Here is a 15,463-nt window from a genome sequence, read left to right on the forward strand (position 1 = left end):
ATGATTGATGAGGATCTGCATCACTCAACAATGTGATTGGGGATGAGTTTACAACATTTTGTGAGCTTTTTTTAAAAATATTTTTTTATTACTTCAACTCTTACATTGTACACACTATGTACCAAAGCAATTTTTACGATTCTGCCATGGACCGGTTTGTTCAGCAATAACTCTGTCATTATTAAAGATAACAAAAACATGTATTATAGTTCATTCAGTCATTCGACAAAAAAAATAATACAACTAGAAACAAATTTTTTTTCTTTTTAAGCATTGTTAGTTTAAAATATAGTGTTATTATACATAAAAAAGTACGCATTTTGTTTTTTATTTTTCCTGTTTAAAATGACAGAAAACTATGATTCTGGTACACAGCATTGCAAAGATATTTACACATGAAAGAAAAAAAATGTTTCTTTTTAATTTTGCACTTTTTTTAATGTGAAACAAACAATACAACCAACAAAGCAAAAATATTTTTTTTTTTTTTTTAAAGTTTAAATGTTAATGGGAAAAAAAATCAATAGGAGATTAGTAGTTGAAGTGAGAAGGGGAAGAAGGAGTTATTAGGGCTAATTAGGGTAAACGAACAGTTAATAAGAGGTTAAAAAGAAATTCAAATCTAAAATCTGTTTTTTTTTTACTTGCCAGATTGCTTTGACTGCATGTCAAAGGGATGATCTCCTCATATGATGTCAGATGAATGAAAGAGTAAATACAAAATAACAATGTTACTTTGTATCTCTCTATTTCATATCTGAAAGGTGTTGATAAACATTGTGTTCATTTTTTGACAGCAGTATTTACATGGCAACTCCTGGTTTTCATTTTCACAGCCAGGCATTGTCAGTAAGTGGGGATAGGGATTGCAGCTAGCTAGACTGACTGGGTCTGCTACTGATACACACATCCTGTGTACTTTAAAGAAGTTTCTTTGGGTGTGTAGCACACCCAGTATACTCAACTGGTAAATAAAGGGTTTAAAGTGTGTGTCTTTATTTACTATTTACATTTTCTTTGTGAATGAGTAGCGGTATCATGTACTCCTTACTCACGTGGGGGTGGCGGGGCAGTATCAGGAACCCTCTCTGATATTAAAAGTGGGTTTCCAAATTCAGATAACCCCTCCCACCCAAAAACCCCCACAACCAGCAATTTAGAGAGGAACCCAATAATGCAATACTTTTTGTGCTCCCCCCTTAAAATCCATGCCTATGTTTTTAACCGTTTAAGGACCGCCTCACGCTGATGTATGTCGGCAGAATGGCATGGCTGGGCACAATCATGTACCTGTAGGTTCCCTTTAAGTGCCCAGCCATGGGTCGCGCGCGTGCCGCCGGTGGCACACTCGTGACCTGGTCCTGAGCTCCGAGACCGTGGCTGCGGTACCCGCGGGCCCAATCGCCACTGGTGTCCCATGATCGGGTCACAGACCTGAAGAATGAGAAGAGTGGTTAACCCCTTCACTGCCAGTGCCATTTTTACAGTAATCAGTGCATTTTTAATTGCACTGATTGCTTTATTAATGCCAATGGTCCCAAAAATGTGTCAAAATTGTCAGACATGTCCTCCATAATGTCGCAGTCTCAATAAAAATCGCTGATCGCCGACATTACTAGTAAAAAAAAATTATTAATAAAAATGCCATAAAACTATCCCCTATTTTGTAGACGCCATAACTTTTGCACAAACCAATCAATAAACACTTATTGCAATTTTTTTTTCCAAAAATATGTAGAAGAATACATATCGGCCTAAACTGAGGTAAAAAATGGTTTTATATATATTATGGGGGAATATTTATTATAGCAAAAAGTAAAAAAATAATGCATTTTTTTTTAAAACTGTCGCTCTATTTTTGTTTATAGCGCAAAAAATAAAAACCACAGAGGTGATAAAATACCACCAATAGAAAGTTCTATTTGTGGGAAAAAAAGAACGCCAATTTTGTTTGGGAGCCACGTCACATGACCGCGCAATTGTCAGTTAAAGTGACGCAGTGCTGAATCGCAAAAAGTGGTCTGGTCTTTGGCCAGCAAAATGGTCCGGGGATGAAGTGGTTAAAGATATAACTGCCTTGTCTCTTCCCTCAACGCAGTGCCGAATCTCAAAAAGGGGCTTGGTCCTTTAGCTGGAAAATGGTCCAGGGCTTAAGTGGTTAAATTATTCCCACTCCTTTATTAACATTCATTTGTCAGCCAAGACTCTCTAACTGACAGTGAAATGGACTGGATGGCATACTTCACTGAGTAGGAAGTTCTCACTTTTGACTGTGGTAGTCATGCTTCTGCTAAATGCTTCTCTTCCTGCTGCAGTTGGATGTTTGTCCAAACTGAACACCCATTTAGTTTTACTATTCACCAGACCTCCAATGAACCAAGATTCGGTCTGAATGAGGATTTGGACTTACGATGGCAGATCATCCATGCCTAAAATGGGGTGGTTGGATTGTTCAACAAGCACAGACAATAGCTGTTGATCTTGCCAAAAAAAATATTGCCCTTGTCACTTCCTGTGGGCTGAACTGGAAGCATACAACTATTTTATCTTCCATCTGTAAATTACTAACCTCCTCACCCTTCCTTTAAGTGAAATGAACCAATAGGCATATCCGAAGTTCAGTATTGGTAACAATCATGACTCCCTCCAAAGATATTTTGTATGAGTGGCCATAGCCACCTAAGGACAGGAAGTGTGTTAATGCAGCCACCTCATTTAAGGACTGGTAAGCTGCAATATATTACATTATTGTTTTGGGTTTAGATACCCTTCAGCTTAGTGTTACACATAACATTATAATTGTTCCAAAGTTCTACTCTGACATAAAGGTAGCTAGCTAATCATCTTATATCTGGCTGCCAGTTCATCAAATAATTTTTAATGGTCTAGGAAAGAGTATAATAAAAAAATATAAAAAAAATATATGCTACAAACCTAAAAACTGGACTTGTTAAGTAGCACTTAATTTGAGATTTTCTAAAAGCTTCAAGGTTCCACAAAAACTAATTGTAAAGGCTATCTTATAATTGATTTCATCTGTGCAGCAGGCAGCCTGCAATCACACTGGTATTTAAAATTATTAAAGATGTGTATTGTCAAAGTAAGAAAGCATGATAACTACTTGTTCAATTATGTAATTGACTTCTAAACTGCTAAAGCTGTAGTAAACTTTTCCAGAAACACCTTGAGGGTATTTTTTACATAATCCTCTAGCTTGATTTGCTTTCAAAAACTGCTGAATGCAGTGAACTGCTACTTTTTGTGTACTCAAGACAATCCACACGACATGACAAAAGAACTGTAGTATCTGTCTGTCACTCTTTGGTAAATAGAGCATGTGGGTCAGTTCTTAAGATTATTGCATTTGAATACATGTTGACATAACCATTGAAGAGATTGACAGCTTCATGTTGCAGTTATTTTTTAAACATCTGAATAGTTATGGTATAAAGAATTGGGAACACAAAGAGATCCACAGCAGCAGTAGGCACTAAATAATATATTAAGATTGTTAACTGCCATTATGCACTGCAGAAGTATCTAACTCCAGCTATAGAGTTTATTCTGTAAGCATCACCTACTGAGAGTTAAACAACCTGATAATATCTAATTTCTCTTGAAAACTCTTAAAATATATTCTCTTGAGCTCTGGATGCCAGCTTTGGCCATTGTATGGCATTCTCACTTGCTCTGTTGGATTTCGTTTTAACTTTTATATTATGGAGAAAGCAAATAGAAGTGTTGGCAAGTGTAAAGGTGTGTGGGAACATTCAAACATACCTGACAGACAAGAGGAGGCAGGAGTTGGGAATTATGGTGGGGAGACCACACTGTTTACATACCCAAGTCACAAAAGAAGCCAGGGGCTGACTCAGTCCATCCAGCTCCTCCCTATAGCTAAAAATATGACTTTTGGGTGGACTGATCCTTTCAGTCTTTGGAGACATTTGTATAAAGATGATTGCAGAACTGAATGGCAAGTCAAGAGTATTAATAGCATTTTACTGAACATTACCTAACATGAGAAACTCCATTTTCCACCCCCCAAAACTATTTGCTGAGTTAGTGATCAAAAAGCTAAGCTAAACCCCTGTTTTAGATAACTAAATCCATAGTCAAGTGATGTGCCAGGTTCCTAGTCTTCCATCTTTTTTTTCCTGCAGAAGAGGGAGGTTCTTCAGGTGTTCTGTCTAGGTGAAGTCAACACTTTCTATTAGATGCTAAGCAGCAGGATTCTCTCAGAATCCAGAAGACTGCAGCAGTATGATGAAGTTATGAAGAGGTAACAAGTCAGCCTGTATACAGACAGATTTACTGGACCCTCCAGTCATTGCTCCCAGAAGCGTTGCTGATGAGGGAAGTGAATGGCAGACAGAGATGAGGGAAAAAAAGCATCATAAGGTAACAAGTGCTGAATGAGTAAGGCTTGCTTCACACCTAAAGTGGCCGTGGATCGCACAGGAATGTTGTGCGGAACTGTTCTCCATTTAAGGGATGAATTAGGGACAAATCTTTGCCTGAATTCGGGCCCGAAACTGAGCCAAAGACACACAGCCTTTCTGTGTGCCCCAGAGATATGGGAACCGGCTCCATAGAGAGCTGGTCACATTCTCCTGCTATGCGAATTTGGATATGGGGAAACCTGCATCCAATTCACATAGGTGTGAACCCGGACTTAAAGGGGGTGGAGGCTCAGTTCACACTGGAACCGGGAACCAGCTGATGATCACACAGGGATGCTGTGCGTCCCCATTCTCCCATTCATGGATGAATCAGGAAAAAATCTTTGCATGAAGTCAGCCCTGAAATGGAGCCAAAGATGCACAATGTTTCTGTGCAGTGCGCTACGCAGCCACCCTGCAGATATGTGAACTGGCTCCATAGAGAGCCGGTTACATTCTCCTGCTATGTGAATTGGATGTGGAGAAACCCGCATTCAATTAGAATAGGTGTGAACCTGGCCTTAAAGGTGGTGGAGGCTCGGTTCATACTGGAACAGGCTGAGGATCGCACAGGAACGATGTGCATCCCTGCTCTCCATTTCAGAGACTAATCAAGGACGAATCTTTGCCTGAATTCAGCCCTGAGCCAAAGATGCACAGCATTTCTGTGCAGTGCACTCCACAGCCACCCTGAATATATGTGAACTGTCTCCAATTCGCATAGGTGTGAACCCAGCTAGAAAGAAGGGATGGGAGGGGAATATATTTGCACAAAGATGGGTTTAAATCAAGAAATATTATATATCGATGTGTGGGAACTTTATAAGCTAAATAGATTTTGCTTAGGATATTCCACCAAATGTTCTGGAACAAATAAGTAAAATAGTTACTGTATTTATCATTATAATATCTAATATTAAACTCTACCCATAGTGATTTGCTTGTTAACTGCCAACTAATTGCAGTAGCAGGTATGTTCAGGTACCTGCACATTCCTTCTATTTTTAGAGGGAGGAACAACCCATTTTCAAACTTATGGCGAAAGCATCTTAAGGTTCTTGTTTTTGCAACCAGGAATTGTGCTTAAATCTAGTTTGTGAAAAGGTGTTTTGTTATATATTTGTCATGTACCTTTTCCCTTTATGTGAATGTGTGTGCTTTGGGAAAAAGGTAACCTTGTATTTCCTTATTGTCAACAGTAATGTTATTATAATAAAAATTAGGTTGATAAGTAAAAAAAAAAAAAAAAAAGAAAGGAATCTAAATTTTTTACATTTTTTTTGTTAAATCTTTGAAGTCATTTAAAGGCTAAAGTGTTTCCCTATTCTTGGCTCCTGTGTGCCTAAAGTAGTGCTTTTTAAAGAGAGGGGGTCACCTAAAAATTAAAGATTTTAACAAGGTTTGCTTTCCAATTAAATGCTTGAAATACTGGCCTTTTTATAATAAAAAAATGAAGTCTTTCACTGTAACAGGACTTATTCTTGATTACATCAACAATATTCATGACTTCAGGGAAAGAGCTCTATCATGGGGGTTCTCACAAACAACGCTGTTTTATACCATGGTACGACTGTAAAACATATTTTGCAGAAACCACAGCAGCTTTCCTTAAGTTATTGCTTTGCTGTCTAGGCTGCTTTACAAAGGTGTTCTCTGTTTATCATAAGCATTACTTACTGCCACAGAAACAACACGTTCAGTATTTTGTTGAATAGAATCAAATACGTGAAAACATAATTTATAGCTTGCTGCCTAATATAGCCATAGATAGTAGTTATCCTTTGCTCCCGGGATCTGCAGATGTCTACTAATCATGTACTGATATCCTTACAGTACATTTTGTTTCACAGGCTGAGGCAGCTTACTCTTAGGTTCACATGGTTTTCACCACAGGAGATGGATGCAAGGTCTTTAGATGAGAAATTATGATTCATAGTTGTACAACAAATCTAAAAGAAATGTATTGCTAAATTTGGGCAATTTATAGACAAATCACACTGTTGAAAAAGCTTTAAAAGTAATGTAATTTTTGCTCTAATAAAACACAAACCATGGAATTATTTTCCATGAAAATGTTTTCAGGTGATTAGCTCTATGGCCTACCCATTTGGCTTAACAGCTTCTGACCAATATGCCACAGGAAAACATTTTATCCTGTTTTAAGTAACCTCAAAGCCATCAGAGTCCACATGCATGCAATCCCAGCTGGGTTACTGAAAAAACAATGAGCTTTTCTGCAGATATCAGAAGGGAAAAATGTCTCCAGCACACCATGGATCTCCAGAATGGGTCCAAAGCTTTATTCAGCAATCACATCCTTACAGCAAACAGCAACCTTTTGGAGTCACGCAGGACCCCTTCATCAGGCATGGTCACAAAAATTTACAAATATTTGTTATTAACACAATACAGGTTAAGCTTTTATATTGAGCGGGAATTTTGTAAAATTTGCTGTGTTTTTATTTGCTAATAATGATTTTAGTGTATTTTTAGTAAAAATATTGCTTTGATAAACATTTGTGCAAATATCACGGGGACCTAAAAATCAGTACCACCTTTTTTTTATTCTACTGGTCATGTGCAAATATATGGTTTGGGGGTCTTTTACTCTGAAAGCTGTAATGGAAAAATAAAAAAGCAATTTAAAAATTGCAAAAATGGTCCGGCCAGTTGAGTTGAAATGTGGAGTGCAGGGCCTGTCACCAAACGGGTTAAATTACTAAGCCACGTGTCAACCGAATGAGATCTTTCCATTTGTCTTTAGTTATTGGAAACTGTTAAATGAGAAGATTTTTATGTTCCCTTAAATCAATACCAAATTTAAATATGTCATACCAGTACCCCTAAGCATTATCAAATGTTTCATGGCCAATCCAGAGGTCAGCCTTTTATGCATGATTTCCACCAATGTTTTGATCATTCCTGAGCTCTGCTTCCTTCTTTTCTAGCTATTCTTCATTAACATTAACCACTTTCTTCCTGGGCACCTAACCCCCCCCGTCCTGCCAAGACCAATTTTCAGCTTTTATCGCACTGTCACTCTTTGAATGACAATTGCGCGGTCATACAACTCATACAACACTGTACCAAAATTAAATTTTTATAATTTTTTCCCTACAAATAGTTTTTCCCCACAATATAGTTTTCTTTTGGTGGTACTTGATCACCGCTGGATTTTTTGTTAAAAAAAAATAAAAAAGACTGAATTGTTTAAAAAAAATATAAAACCGTTTTATATTTTGTTAATACATTTTGCAAACAGATAATGTTTCTCCTTCATTGATGTACACTGATGGGCCCTGATAGGCTGCACTGATGGGCACCGATAGGCTGCACTGATGGGCACTGATGGGCACTAATAGGCAGTGGCACTTGTGGGCACTGATGGGCACTGATAGGTGGCATTAGTGGGCACTGAGAGAGGGTACTGATGGGTGGCACTGAAGGGCACTAATAGGTGGCACTTATAGCTGGCACTGATGGGTGGCAGTGATGGGCACTGATGGGTGGCAGTGATGGGTACTGAACGGCACTGGTAGGGGACACTCATAGGCAGCACTGCTAGGTGGCACTGATGAGGCACCACTGGTGGCCATTGATAGGTGGCACTTGTGGGCACTCATAGGTGGCACTGATTGCTGGCACTTTTGTACTGTGGGCACTGATTTGTGGCACTGTGGGCACTGATTTGTGACACTGGCAGGCGGTACTGGTGGGCACATTACAGGCTGTTCATCTTCAGGACTGATGTCCCTTCAAACAGAAGCCAGTGATCTGCTTTTTTTCTCCTCAAGCTGTCAGCGTGAGAAGAAAAAAAAACAATTACTGATCTTCTGTTTACATCATGTGATCAGCTGTCATTGGTTGACAGCTGATCATACAGTAAGGGGCCAGGATCGGCCCCTTACTCGGATCCGTGATCACCCAAGTCTCATTGACATGGGCATGGCAAGCCTGCAAAGGGGAGGACATCAAAAGATGTACTCCCAACAAAGCAGATCATATAGCACCGATCTGAAGCAGTTAATTAACTAGGAATATGAACAACAGTACTGATCTTGATTAATATACAGTAATATCCCAAGGTGGGAAGGGATGTAGCGGCACTGTAAGTAGTATAGGAGGAACCGGAGATGACAGTATTAATCTGTACTTCCTGGCACAACCCCCAGGCCTCTATTTTCCTTTGCCACTGCATCACAAAGGGTGAACACTGCAATGAGTTGGACTTACATATATTTCTTTGAAAGTGATGGATATAACTTATTGCGAGGTGAAAGTATTATGACAATTTTTTTTGTTTTTAACCTATGTAGCATAGGTAAATAGTCAAACGTAAAAAAAGCAAAGCAAAAAACAAAACAAAAAAAAAAAACATTGAGATGATTACATTACGGTATTTCAGTACAATCATTTTTTAGCAGGAGCTATAATCTAAAAAATTCATAAACAAAAGTTAAAATAAACCTTACAGACTAAACGATAAGTGGCAGTTTTAATATAAAGAAACTAAATCATTTAGAGAAAAAATGAGAAAAGAGCAGATGGTATATAAAGTCTTATAAAGTTTGCAAACACTTAGGAATTTCTTGAAATACTGCATGAATGACGACAAAGTTATGATTAACAAATACTCCAAGTATTGTCTTATTTAAAAACAAATATGGACTCTGCAATCTTTACTAATTAAATGGTAAAAACAATCAAGATAATTAATTGAAAAGATAAGATAAATAGGACAATTTAGAAACAGTCCCACAAAATAAATATAAATAAATAATCACATTGCTTACCTGGTCAAACACAAAATACGTTTAACGTTTCCAGAAAAGCAGAAAAAGAAGAAGGAAAAATTATGGATATTATCTATATTGCTGCCCATCTCAAGTTTTCTAAAGACCACATCACTGCTGGAACAATAGTGAATGTGAAATGCATTAGATGTGGAGAAAACAAAGCACTGTATGCCAAAATTAACTTTAAATTTCATCTGATATGTGAAGCATAGTAGAAGGTATGTGGCTGTATTGCTGCCTCAGGCCTTGGACAGTGCATAGTATTTGAGGGACCAATTAATTTAGGGTTGATTTCAGGGTAAGAATTCTGCAACAGAACATCAGGGCCTCTGTAAGTGATCTAAAATTCAAAAGAAGCTGGGTCATGAAATGTGAATATTTTCCAGAACACAGGAATAAATTAACATGAGAGTAGCTCCAACAGAAGAAATTCTGTGCTTTAGTATAGCCAAGTCACAAACCTCACATCAGTCCTATTGATATTCTCTGGTGTAAAATAAAGCAGACCTTTCTAACAAGACATCCCAAAATATACACCAACTGAAGCATATTTGCATATATGAACAAGCAAAATATATCATTACCTAGTGCGCAGGTCTGATCAGCAGCTATAGAAAATGGATCATACTTTTTTTCAATAAACAGCCACTATTAAATATAATGGGATTCAAACCCTTTTTAATTAGTTAACATTACATGCCAAAACCCTTTGTTCAATAAATATAAAAAATATACAGTATAACAATGTAAACTTTATTTATTTTTTTTGCATCATAAGACTTTATCATTATAATTTAGACAGAATCATGCAGAAATCCACAAAATTGCTAAAGCTTCATCCAAACTGCAGCTCAAAAATGCCTGTTTTACAGGCATTTGATGTTTTTTTTTTCTGTACACATAGGCATTTGCAGGAGTTTAGTTGCAGAGAAAAAAAAAAAAAACTCACTTGCACACTTAGACACAAAAAAACGCACATAAACGAGAATGTTTGCTTGTTAATGCATTCTACTGGCCAGAATAATTTAATATTTGAGCCAATAGCCTGCATTAACACCAAGTGCATAAATGCACATGAATAAGCATGAATGCTCATGAAAAATGTGACTCTTACTGCATTTTTAAGCATCTTTTCTGTAAGGAGAAAAGGCATCCAAAGGAGCACCGTATGCATGAAATTTTAGTTTGGAGAAAGTTGAATTACAAAGGTCTGTCTGAAATCTTGCTTACACCTTAAAGCAACCCAGTCAATGTACAAAATTATATAAAGCAAGTCTTACCTGTAAAAGAAACGTGTACATATTTACAAACCTAACAAACACTGGTTTAATCCTTAGAGATCTGCTGAAGTCCACAGTGAGGCTAGGTTCACATTAAAACAGGGGTAGGGAACCTTTTTGGCTGAGAGAGCCATGAACGCCACATATTTTTAAATGTAACTCCATGAGAGCCATACAATATGTTTAAAACTAAATAGAAGTAAATGTGTGCATTTTATGTAAGACCAAAACAAGTACAGTAAGTCTCTGAATTAAACAATCAGGTGTTTTTTATTAAGGGATAAATCACAGAACAAAGAAATACAGCAAAGTTGCCGAGCATGACATGAAATATTTTTAATAACGTTGTTATGCTGTTGCTAACCAATGATGAATAAAGTACTTCTTACCATTAATGCGACTTCTGGTGCTGCATGGTTTTGCTGATGGCTTTGTAGTCTGGTTGATACGTGGTGAGATTAAGCTTCATGCAGGCGTTGAGACTTCCATCCCTTAAACGTGATCATAATTTTCGATTAATTAAAACTGTAATATCCACGTCATCTCCCCCACTGTAATATCCACATCATCTCCCCCACTATAATATCCACGTCATCTCCCCCACTGTAATATCCACGTCATCTCCCTCACTGTAATATCATGTCATCTCCCCCACTGTAATATCCACATCATCCCCCCCACTGTAGTGTCCACATCTCCCCCGCTATAATGTCCACATCTCCCCACTGTAATATCCACATCTCCCCTCACTGTAATATCCACATCTCCCCACATCTCCCTACTGTAATATCCACATCTCCCCACTGTAATATCCACATCTCCCCCACTGTAATATACACATCTCCCCTATGATTGTCTGCTTGCTTACCACTACACAAGCAGGCATATCCACGAGCAGTTGAGGCGGGTGATGATGCCGCTTACCTAGGCCCCCCGCCGGGTGTACCAAGATGGCCACAACTCCAGAGGTAGGCCAAAGCCGCGGCCTTTCCTATGGGCTCAATGCACGGATTGGCACACCACGCGATCCGCGGATTGAGAGGCGAGAGCCAGATGCGGCCATCAAAAAAGCCACATCTGGCTCACGAGCCATTCGTTCCTGACCCCTGCACTAGAACATGCAGCAGCTCACAGCAGGAGTCCGGTGCATCTTCATTCACCATTTCAGGTCCAATTTTAGCCCAAATTTTGGGCCGAATTTGGACCGGAAATGGACCAAAAAATGCACAGGCCTCCTGTGCAATTCGCAACCAGAACTGCTGCTAAGATGTATAAACCGGCTCCATAGAGAGCCGGTCACAATCTCCTGCTATGCAAATTGGATGCGGCGAAACCCACATTCAATTCACATAAGTGTGAACCCAGCCTGAAACTGCACTTCTGAGAGTGTCAAACTTTTGGGTCCCATGTTCACTGGTTCCTCCTACTGACCTTAGCCCATTGCAGGATACATTAGAGATCTGGTGCTCAACAGGAGAACCCAGGGAGAGCTACAAACTCTTTATTAAATACATAGCTGCACTAATTTGGTCTTACCAGGTCTGAACTACCAGTAGTTCAGCAATTTCAGTGAAGCAGAATAAAATATCAGTATGTCTAAAACCATTGACTGAAATATTTCTTTCCTTTCTATAGGTCCTGCTGTAAGATTCAACAGCTTCAACTTGTCCGCTCCAGAATCACCTCCTCTTTTAGGCCAGCACACTGTTGAGGTTCTGAAAAATGTACTTGGATATGAAGATGACTATCTTTCTGAACTGATACAATCCAAGACAATATCTCAAAACACAGCTAATTGATGGCAAGAGATCTAGCAAACATAATATTCAGCAATAATTTAGTGCTGATCTGTAACATGATTTGTAAATGAGATGCTTTCAAATAATTTTTTCAGCAAATATATCACCTACATTTTAATAAAGATTCACTATATGAACTATATATATTTTTTTCTTTGAATGGGTTTAAAACCAAAATGAAGTGTTTTTGAAATATGTATAAAATGCGAGGGTGGAAGATCATGTAGTAGTCAATGGTTACAAAGCTCTTCATGTTATCTCTAGATATCATTATTATAATTTTCATTTTGATATTCTGTAAATATTTCTACCTATTCTGGAATTTCTAAAATTGTGTTGACTGTAGCTATTAAAATAAACATTTCCTGACAGAAACATGGAGGCTTTCTTGACCCTCGGACTTCAATACTTTGAGTCAATACCCCTGAAAAAAAGAGACAGATAACTCTGTATTATACTTTATGACTACTGTGTTATGACTATCCTAATATGCATACTGGTCAGAAACGTAAAGTATTGAGGCTAGTGGCAAAACAAAAATTCAGGTAAATTACATTTTTAAAAGGAAGTAAGCAGCTACCATATTACTGTAAGGTGTGCTAAAGGAGCTCTGTGTTTGTGAGTTTGTGATAGCCTATTTTTTCTGGCTCCTATATCTTGTGCTTAGCCTTGCCTTGTCTATGGATTGCCTTTTTACAGACCCTTGCCTGGATAATAGATACCCTATTGATTGCAGCCTCTCATGACCCTTTGCTTCAAATGCGTTTATTCTACTGATAGCCAACCGCCTCGATACTGGATTATACTACTGATTCACATTTTTCTAGAAACTGCTTCACTCGACAAGTATGCCTATATCATCAACAGAATTACAACTGAGATTAAAGTTGATCTTCACTGCATCAGAGCACCACAAACCAAAACACCATTGCATTTATTTTTAATATTCAAAGCAAACTCCCCCATTCATCCATCTATCCATCCATGTCTCAATGCTTATTTTGTTGAGAAATCACTTTAACCACTTCAGCCCAGGAAGAATTTACCTCCTTCCTGACCAGAGCACTTTTTGCGATTCGGCACTGCGCCGCTTTAACTGACAATTGCACAGTCGTGCAACGTGGCTCCCAAACAAAATTGGCGTTCTTTTTTTTCCCCACAAATAGAAATTTCTATTGGTGGTACTTGAACACCTCTGCGGTTTTTATTTTTTGCGCTATAAACACAAAAAATCGTAAATTTTGAATTAAACTCATTATTTTTTACTTTTTACTATAATAAATATCCCCAAAAAATATATATTTTTTTCCCTCAGTTTAGGCCAATACATATTATTCTACATATTTTTGGTAAAAAATTCTAACTGTGGGGGGGGGGGGGGGAGGGGCTGTGTGTGACATGTCAATGATCAGCGCTCCCGATTACACAGAGTGCTGATCAGTGACAGTGTCATTAGGCAGAACAGGGAGATGCTTATTTATTAGCATCTCCCGTTCTTCCTCACCGTGAGACGATTGCAGGTATGCCCGCGGATATCAAGTCCGCAGGACCCACGATCACGGAGCTCTTAAAAGGCAATGTCCAGGTATGTTAATCTGCCTGTACATGCCCTTCTGCCACAGTATATCTCTGTGAGGCAGTTGGGAAGCGGTTAAAAACAACCCTTAATATTTCTGCCCATGGTATTTTACAATAGTCACTGTATAGTGAACCGGTAAAGACCCTGTGTACAGTTTTACAGTATGTTAAATTGATTCTAAAGTCAGATGGTTTGTGCATTAAGATAAAAAAACCTGTGTGCAGCAGCCCCCCATAGCCCCCCCTAATACTTACCTGAGCCCCTTCTCGATCCAGCGATGTTGCGCGAGAGATGTGGCTGTCTGAGACTCATCAATGGCTCCCACTGCTGTCAATCAAAGTCAGTGAGCCAATAAGGAGAGAGAGAGGGAGGGGCTCCGTGTCAGAGCAGTGGCTTGGCTCGGGTGCCCCCATAGCAAGCTGTTTGCTGTGGGGGTACTCAACAGGAGGGTGGGGCCAGGAAGCACTGGCGAGGGACCAAAAAGAGGAGGATCTGGGCTGCCCTTATTACTTAAATATTCTGTCTAAAATCACAGTTTAGTTGCATCATGAAAGGCATATAGAGGGCATCCATTAAGACGCTGTCTCACAAACATATAAACACTGTTGGTGGGGGAGAGGGCGGGCTTTTTCAAAATTTGAGGGAAAAAAAAGGAAGCTAGAATATGTTTTGGAATCTGTTAAATTAGAAAGCATGCTATTTATTTGGTTAATTTTATAAAGTGATCCTACGTGTGTGCCATGCCACTTTTCATATCATTATGATCTACCTATTTCCCATGGTAGGTATGTGTAATACTTATACTGCCAACGAAAACAGCTTCACCCCACTGTCAATATTTAATTCTACTAGCTATTTGTTCTAATACTTGGGATAAGGAGACTTTGCTGGAACCTTGGATTTTCTGTGTAGAAATATGCACACATTATTCTTATTTTCTGCTTTATTAAGTTAATATACAAGTCAGTGATTTATTCTAAAAATGCATTGGACGCTAATCCTACAATCTTTTCTTTTAATCTGTAAAATAAACAAAAGCCTTAACAATACAGTGTCATTGTAGCTCTAAGATCCATTACACATTTTGTTGTGTAAATATTTGCTTTACAGTTTGTTTCTATGGCAATTTAGGATTGTGCTGCCGAAATCAAGACCCATTTTAACTTTTTTATTGACTGCTAAAAGGAGAACTGAAATTCAGAGTTAATGACTTGAGAAGTGAATGAGCCTTTTTGCACCAGTAGCTAGGAGTGTAGTCTGCATGGCACCAACTATAGTCTGATTTATAAATAAAATAGAAACAAAGTAACAAATGAAAGACTTTTTTTTCATATTTTACACATGTCTGGCTGTTCTGAGAATAGAAAATACAGTAACATTATTCAACATTTCCAGTTTGCAGTTCTTTCCTATTTAATTTGTTTTGTAGGCACGGTATTGATACTGACTATTTAAATTTTTTTATAGCAACAAATTATGTACGCAGATAAATATAAATACAGCACTATTAGGCATACACACACTTACATTATTATCAATAACTTTTATTTACTCTGCGTAGGTATTA

General features: G+C 38.2%; 1 protein-coding gene across 4 annotated transcripts in view; it reads left to right on the plus strand.

Moving 5' to 3' along the window:
* SUGCT (succinyl-CoA:glutarate-CoA transferase) overlaps positions 1-12,692 on the plus strand; it is a 1,356,517-nt gene extending 1,343,825 nt beyond the window's left edge. For 3 of the 4 annotated variants that reach the window (XM_077491677.1, XM_077491678.1, XM_077491679.1), the window contains one exon: positions 12,154-12,692. In XM_077491677.1, coding sequence (XP_077347803.1) covers positions 12,154-12,317 — 164 coding nt within the window. In that variant the 3' untranslated portion in view covers positions 12,318-12,692. The remainder of the gene's footprint in view (positions 1-12,153) is intronic. The other variant, XM_077491683.1, reaches the window with a different exon arrangement.
* Positions 12,693-15,463: the final 2,771 nt, after the last annotated feature.

This window comes from Lithobates pipiens, unplaced genomic scaffold (assembly GCF_037356315.1).
Source record: "Lithobates pipiens isolate NorthernLeopardFrog02 unplaced genomic scaffold, aLitPip1_a1.2 Scaffold_19, whole genome shotgun sequence".
Taxonomy (NCBI): domain Eukaryota; kingdom Metazoa; phylum Chordata; class Amphibia; order Anura; family Ranidae; genus Lithobates; species Lithobates pipiens.